Below are 8,304 nucleotides of genomic sequence, written 5' to 3'. Positions count from 1 at the left end.
CAATATAAGAATGAGATGATTTAAATTGTTACCAGTCTTATATCAAGAGAATATTGTACAAACACTAGTTTAGAATTAAACAAGTAATGCTGTCTTCAGTAGCATACATATAACAAGATATAGTTGAATTATTATTATACTAGCATATACCTAGGATAAAGACACCAACCAAATGAATAGTATTAAAAATAATTATAAGTAAACAGCAAAGCAGATCAGAGTAACAATAATATACCTGTTAAAAAATAAATATGGACCTCATACTACAACAAAAATTTTATAGGAGACAGTGCAGCTGTGAAAATTATCCATTGTTTGAAATAACTTCTCTCACATTCTTTTACACTGGGCATAAATGTTCAGTAACATATATGTATTTTAAATATACTCATTACAAGCCAAGAACATGTATATACATTTCAACCTTAAATATATACAACACAGTAGGACTGCTCATAATAAACCAAATATATTTTCATGCATTTTTCATTCCACTAAAACAAGAGACTATCTACTATTTCATTAATTAGCTCATTTTTTTTAATGACAACAAAGTTAAAAAACAACGAAGTGTAGTTCTTACATTAAACTCTTCTTCGTCACCTGCAAGTTTTTTTCTGTGGATTACTTGAAACTAAAGAACTGGGAGAATCTAAAGTATTTATTGTACAAGAAATATTATTCATACAATGATTAGAATTTTGCTCAATAAAAGTTATCACAAACTTCTAACTTTTTTCCTCAATGAAAAATGTAAATTCATAATTAATAAATGATTATCCATCTCTTGCATACATCCATAGAAATTCTTAATAAATTTTGAAATTAGTACTCAACTTCTTAAAACATTGCTATTACATAATTACACACATTATCTTGTAAAATATCTATCCAAAGTATATTTTCACATAACTACAAAGGTACTTTTTGAGAAAAAAAACTAAAAATAAATACTTTTCTTGAAACTTATGGTTATAGTCAAAACAACTTTTTTCCCTTAAAATTAACAGTAGGGTCCAGAACCCCATTAACTTTTCAAATGATTTTTTCTCGACTAGTTATGCATCTAATTCTTGTGGAATCACAACAATGTTCCTAATACAAGATACAAGTAACAAAAAATATATGCAATTAAAAACACCATTATCATTAATCCCACTGTTTAATATTAGGATCTGCAAAACCTATGGTGCAATGTGATCACAATAATGAACAATTTGTAAACAGGTTGGTTATTTGGGAATACATTAATTGCTACCCTATAAGTATCATTTGAACTAAGGATTGCTTGGATTACATGAAATAATTTATTTAAATGTTTTGAAACTTAAGTTACTATGTTGAAGTCTTTTCAAATTATAAATACCCAGATATTATCTCAAGATCACTAAGTATGGAATACTTTAAAAGTAAACTTGGTCAGTAAACTATATTCAAAACATGTATAAACAAGTTACTGAAACAACTAATCTAGAACATATTCCCAGGTTTACATAGTGTCTGATACAGTTCAAGTTTCATGGTAGAAATAACAACGTTTGCTAGCTTTTTTCATCTTGTACTGAGGAATGAGTGAAGAAAGAGACAGAGTTACCAATCCAATATTAATTTACTGCAAAAGAGAAGTGTCTAAATAATGGTACTAGATTGCATTTCACCAAAATAAAATTCAAATATTGGATATCAAAATAAGAAGTTAACAGAGCATAAGAGGAAACATACATACACCATCCATCTATCAATATCAAGATATGTTTAACTGACAATAAGATGATTTCAAATTTTACAAAAAGCCTTATTTTAAAACAGTCAATATTTAGCACAAAGTATCAGCTGCTCCAACCTTATACTACCAGTCACTAAAAAATGTAAACCTTAAAAAAAACCTTTCAAATTTTTAAAATTTGTAAAACTAAGCACAGTTTAGCATAAACATCAACTGTTTATTTCTGTTTTATTTTAATAAAGATTTTGTTAATTGTACACACTTGCCCCTTATTTTATATACACTAAAAAACTTGTTAAATACAGTACCCCACACTTCCTGGACAAATTTGCTGTTATCAGTGGATCCAATTCACTGATCACATCAAAGTATCACACACATACACTAATTTTTTTTTTCTTTCTTTGTTTGTTTTACATATCCAATCCATATCATGTATTCAACCTAGAATTTGAATTAGGATATAATCAAAGCCAAATCACAATGACCATAACTTACACATATAGACAATATAAGAATGAGATGATTTAAATTGCATGATTTACATGCCTGACTGTTGGAGTGAGATTGAGAAAGAAAATTGTAGCAGCTTATGAGTCTGGTAAGGGATTTAAAAAGATCCCAAAAGATTTTGAAATCAGCCATTCCACTGTCTGGAAAATAGTCAACAACTGGAGGACTTTCAAAACAACTGCCAACATGCCCAGGTCTGGTCGTCTAAGCAAGTTCATCCCGAGAGCAAACCGCAAGATGCTATAGGAGGTCTCCATACACTTTAAAATGTCTTCACGGGATTTACAGCAGGTTCTGGCTACTGTTGATGTGAAAGTGCATGCCTCTACAATCAGAAAGAGACTGCACAAGTTTAACTTACATAGGAGGTGTGCAAGGAGGAAACCTTTGCTCTCTAAGAGAAACATCAAGGCCAGACGACAGATTACCTTCCAGTACCCGTGCCAATGAAAATATCTAGATCAGCAAGACACAGTGAAGTGTATCAAATGAGCATGAGCTATTTTATTCTGTTGATTTTACTTCCCTGGCAGTTGTCTACCAGTTTACACATAGAATATTTCAAACAATTCAACAGTGAAATTTGTCACTGGTAGGCCCACACTTGAGATTATATTATCAGTCATTTGCAAGGTAAAATACTTATATAACAACAAGATCATTAAACACTGTAAAGTCAAAACAACGAACATTTCAAAGAGAAATATCTTAAATATTCTTAACAGAAGCAGAACAATTTGAACAGCACAGCACTTAGGAAAGGAACAGAGTCCCAATACCACACCCCAGACCACTCTGTACCATCTCCCTTATTCACAATGTTAAAGCTGTGGTTAGGGAAGAACAAAAACAATCACTGCAATAAAACCAGCATTGTTAACAAAATAATATACTACACGGGGCCCGGCCTGGCCTGGCCTGGTGGGTTAAGGTGTTTGACTCGTAATCTGAGAGTCATGGATTCAAATATGCTTGCCCTTTCAGCCATGGGGATGTTATAATGTAAAAGTCAATCCCACTATTTGTTGGTAAAAGAGTAGCCCAAACATTGGCAGTGGGTGGTGATGACTAGCTGCCCTCCCTCTAAATTAGGGAAGCTCTCATGTAGCTTTGTGTGAAATTCAAAAACAAATAATATACTACTTATAAAGAATTACAATCCAAATATTAATACAACCACATTTTTGAACAACAACTGTTTATCAAAGTAAGAAACATAACTAAACATACTGGAATAATTACAGGTCCTTTTGCCCCAACAAGAAAGTTTGTAAAGTTATGTGATCTCCACGATCAGCCTTCTCATCCTGTGTAATTAAGTTTAGCACTATCATAGATACAATGACAATTACCATTCAAAAACTAAACTGTTAAGCATTTTATAGAAGGAATTTGATGTGCAACTGTTTCTCTTAACAGAGAAGTTTAGCCAATATATGAACCAAATGAAATAATCCAGATATGAATAATCATTCAAATTAAGTTAACCACTGATCTCACATAAGAGTAGTGCTTTCACTGATATTTACTTTGGGTATGTAGAGAATAATAATAATAATAAAAAAAAGTCTGAGGACAACTGTCTCTTAATATACTGAAGTTAGTATATTAATTCTTGGTCTGTAAAATAAATATGCATAGTCTCACAAGTAACAGTGATTATTCCGTCCTAAACAACTACCCTTCATGAAGATGTTACTCTCTTACAATAATATTAAAGATACCTTCAAGATACAATGCATTCAAAGCTTATTATTATTACAAACCTTCTTGGATTAGAGAAATTTCACACTTTTTCTCTTTTTAATGAAGATTTTCTTAAAACCAGTTTCTATTTAATAAAAATGCATAAAAAATCTGTGTTTTGTAATATTAATCTAAATATTTTAGCATAAATCAGTTGAAAGATAAAACAGATCTTTTTTGAATATATTTTTATTAAAGGGTAAAAATGACCATCAACACTAAACTAAAAAAAAAAATTCAATATACCAATAAAGAAATGTATAACACTTAATTCAAGAGATGGCCCTCTTCTGCAATGTAATTAAATTGAATTTGGGTGGTAATTAGGTAGGCTAGAAAAGGATGTCACAATTTCCAGTATACAGGGTACAGCCCAAAATCTTGATTTATTAACATCAAAAATAAAATTCACTGCCAAAAGAACTTGTCTATTAATAGTAAGCAGCTATGGAGATACAGAGTTTAGAAGGTTGGCTGAACTGTCCCTCTTCCATAAAATAGTAGACTTATTCATATTAACCTAAACACCTTATAGTGACTTACAAGCTTAAACAAGCCTTGTTTAACAATATCAGTAAACAGAATGCAAGATATCCATGGAGAAGACACCTTTATAAAATTAAGAACCAGATAATGAATTCACTGTCATGTGTTGTGTTGAATTTTGTAAGGAGGAAGAAGGTACAGAATTTACTCTCCATAAGCCTGGATATTATAGCAGATTCAGCCACACTGGTGAGCAATTCAGATGTCACAAGAGGTTTAAATTACTATACTAAATTGTAAAAAAAGGGTGTACTGGAAAGCTTGATTTATGTACACACCCACGAAATATCATCCTTACAAAAAAGTTTTGCAATTATCTGTATCTAACTTAGGTAATTATTATACATTACATATTTACTAAACAAATAATAAAAGGATATATATAGAACATGGTAAGACAAAATACCCATTACTACCACAGTCAAATCCTGTAATATTAAGGATGTTGTCTTAAAGGTCTCTAAAAAACACAAACCTGAAAGTGAGCTTTCGTCTTTCCTCTTGCTAAGTCCATACCCTGAATGTCCTTCACAAAGTGTTTCATTCAATCTATAACAACACAAAAGTGTTTTTGTTAGTTATATATACCACTATTTTATATCTCTATTACACTGCAATCTCCCACACAGTCAACTATAAAGAAACTTAAAAACCTGATTGCATAGTTTCATAAACAATGAACACTGTCAGTTTACATACAGAAAGAAAATACTTTAGAAATATTATATAAAATTACAAGAAATGACAGTATATGTTTCACCTAATTAAAAAAATTAAATCTAAGATTGTTATCATGAAACATTTAAAAGTAAATAAATAATTTGTGTGCTTTAATGAACACAACAATATCAGCGTCTTAGATAGAAGACTGAGAGAACTCGGATCCCTATTCAACACAAATTTAAATTTCAGATTTGGAAAGTTGGAGAATCGGAAAATAATAATTAGAATATAACATAAGGAACAGAAATAAACATTTTACATCCATAATATAATAACAGAAGAAAAACAATTAAGTGCCTGTCTTAACAAATATCAATTTCAAAATAAAACTATGCACATACTATTTCCATGTACCTTTAGAGTTCTCTGGACATAATACTTTTGTTATTATGTTTGTTATATTATTAACATTGAAAAAACAGGTTATTAAATAATTTATTTCAATCCTTTTTAACCTCTTCTCAACATAATAAATGTTCTCTAGTACTATTATGTGACTAAATATAAATTAAGTATTGTTAACTTAAATGCTACAGCTTATTTATTTAAAAGGAAATTAAAGATTTATATCTTCAAAAAATGTTATAATGATAAATCATTATCTATTGTAAAAAGTTTTACAATTATCTGTATCCAACTTAGGTAATGATTATACAACACATACTTACTAAACAAATAATAAAAGGATATATATAGAACATGGTAAGACAAAAGACCACAGTCAAATCCTATAATATTAAGAATGTTGTTTTAAAGGTCTCTAAAACACTGATCAGAAACTTTTGGGCTACTATTTTACCAATGATTAATGGGAATGACCATCACATTAAAATACCTCATGTCTCAAAGATCAAGCATATTCAGTGACAGATTGCAAGTGGGGTACTATTGGGCTAAATTTTATGTTTGAGAAAAGCAAATCCATAATATGTCATGAATGAAATACAAGTTCAAAAGTAAATAAAGCATTCTACATTAATATAAAGAGTAGCTAACTTAGTAGTGAAAAAATAAAACAAACATGTAATACATAACTTTAAAAACTCCAAATAACTTCACTACTTTCATCACTAAATACAGGAACAATTTTTATTCTAGAACATGTATATGTAATGCAGTTATTTCCATATATACAACAGCAAAAACTGAACAGCAAGTTTGTTTGTACAACCTTTCATAAAAACAATGTCATGTTTCTTGCTATTCAGAAATGTCCATTTTACTTAAGAAGGTTTTAAAATAAATTTTTCATGCATGATAAGTTCAATCTTTACCTTTATCAGAGCAAGTATAGATCAAATTCAACTAGACGTTGTTGAGAAAGTTTCTCAAATATGTGACATGGAATAATATAAAACTGAATTAGCTCTTACAAGCAAAATGAGTTGTTTTTTTTCATACTTTGAAATGTATTGAAGTTCAAAAGATACTAACAGTATATGTTTTTAGGCTATTGAAAGTCATTTTTAGACTACTTAGTGGTATATAAGTTACATACAATTATATTTCATACTTATGCTTTAAAACATTCATAGTGAACTACAAAAATAAATCATGCCATTCAGTTTTTGATGAGGCACAAGTTCCATCTGAGAATTTGTCTCTTTCACTCTTCTCTGCATTTTCATTATCATCTGATTGTTTATCCAGCCACATCATTATATTCCACCTTGAATAAATTTCAAAGAAAATTGATGGAAAATAAAAATTATACATTTCATTTTACATTGCACATAATAATATTCAAAACCAATAAATTACAAGCAAACACTGAAATTGAAACAACAAAAGCTAGCTTTAATAAATTTAAATTAACTGTCAAATCAAGAAAAATTCCCTAATTTATGAAATGCCTCTGCTTATTTTGGAGCAAAGCTATACTGAATATTCACAACCTTAGATTCATGACTACCAAAAAGTAGCTTGTCATTGTCTCGCAAACTTTTTACTCATACTTCTAAACTTTTGTTTTATGGAACAATTTGTAAAAAGAAAATGATAATTATAATTACAGGCAATGAAACTCACAGTTTCTAGCAAAAAAAATATTTTTCAAACAAAGAGTAATAAATACCTTGAATCTACAAATTACAGAAATGTAGCCTCATGAGGTTAACCTAATCTCACTCAAATTATATATTTTCTTATTATCTCAGCTCAATAAAACTGTAATGTCACCTGGTGCACCTGCTGTTCTGAAAAAAAAAAAAAAGTCTGGAAGTGAGGGAATAAGATGGAAGAAAGTCTGATAAACTTTTGTGAATTTCTGTTTAATGCTTGAATAAAGTTGTTGGAAAGGTTCACAAGGATGATGGCATTGTAGAAGGTCCAAAGGAAAATTTATCCTCCCACTAGGAAACAACAGGATAGAAAAATAAAAATATGAGATCATACTCAGATACAGAATGCTCCAATGATAAATATCATCAAAAACGAGCACAATTTTGTCTTTGCTTCTCAAATAATGCAAATTAACCTTCAACATGCTATATTTTAATAAACAATTATTTTTAGTACACATGTATCTACAATATTCTAGTACTACACAAGGAATTTGAGGATATGTAACAAGAATTAATTTATTTTCACAAATAAACAAAACTGCATAATACAGAGTAGTCACTTAACTTTTCCCAACTTTTCTACATATTAATTTATTGCATCTTAAAAATACTAACAAAGTGAAATCTGATGCACATATACAGCAATTTAATTTCACAAAATAACAAAAATAAAAGACTGACCATAGGGGTTTAAATTATTAATTTACAAGAATAAGACAACTAAATATAATTTCTTTGATCATATTACACACTTCATTCATGTCTCCTGAATAATGAATAATACTTTAGATTTTCTGGGGCAAATTATTTCACACACTAGCAAGTTTGATATTTTCTTTTGGCTTCTTTATTCATCAGTTTAATTTTGGTTGAGAGTTGTTTCTATTTCAGCTTTCTTCAACCAGGAGCTATTATATCATGCAGCTCAAACAATTTTATGTAGTTCTAAAGTTCTCATTACAGTTAAGAGATTGGATTTTGTGCAAT

General features: G+C 29.5%; 1 protein-coding gene across 3 annotated transcripts in view; it reads right to left on the bottom strand.

The window, feature by feature from the left end:
• LOC143249013 (uncharacterized) overlaps positions 1-8,304 on the bottom strand; it is an 84,033-nt gene that overhangs the window by 59,850 nt on the left and 15,879 nt on the right. For 2 of the 3 annotated variants that reach the window (XM_076498208.1, XM_076498207.1), the window contains one exon: positions 5,007-6,923. In XM_076498208.1, the coding sequence (XP_076354323.1) occupies positions 6,794-6,923 (130 nt within the window). In that variant the 3' untranslated portion in view covers positions 5,007-6,793. Of the gene's footprint in view, positions 1-583; positions 6,924-8,304 lie in introns of those variants that run through there. The other variant, XM_076498209.1, reaches the window with a different exon arrangement.

Source organism: Tachypleus tridentatus, chromosome 4 (genome assembly GCF_004210375.1).
Source record: "Tachypleus tridentatus isolate NWPU-2018 chromosome 4, ASM421037v1, whole genome shotgun sequence".
NCBI classification, from domain to species: domain Eukaryota; kingdom Metazoa; phylum Arthropoda; class Merostomata; order Xiphosura; family Limulidae; genus Tachypleus; species Tachypleus tridentatus.
Note: the sequence above shows the minus strand (reverse complement) of the source record. Positions and strands in the feature narration are given on the sequence as shown.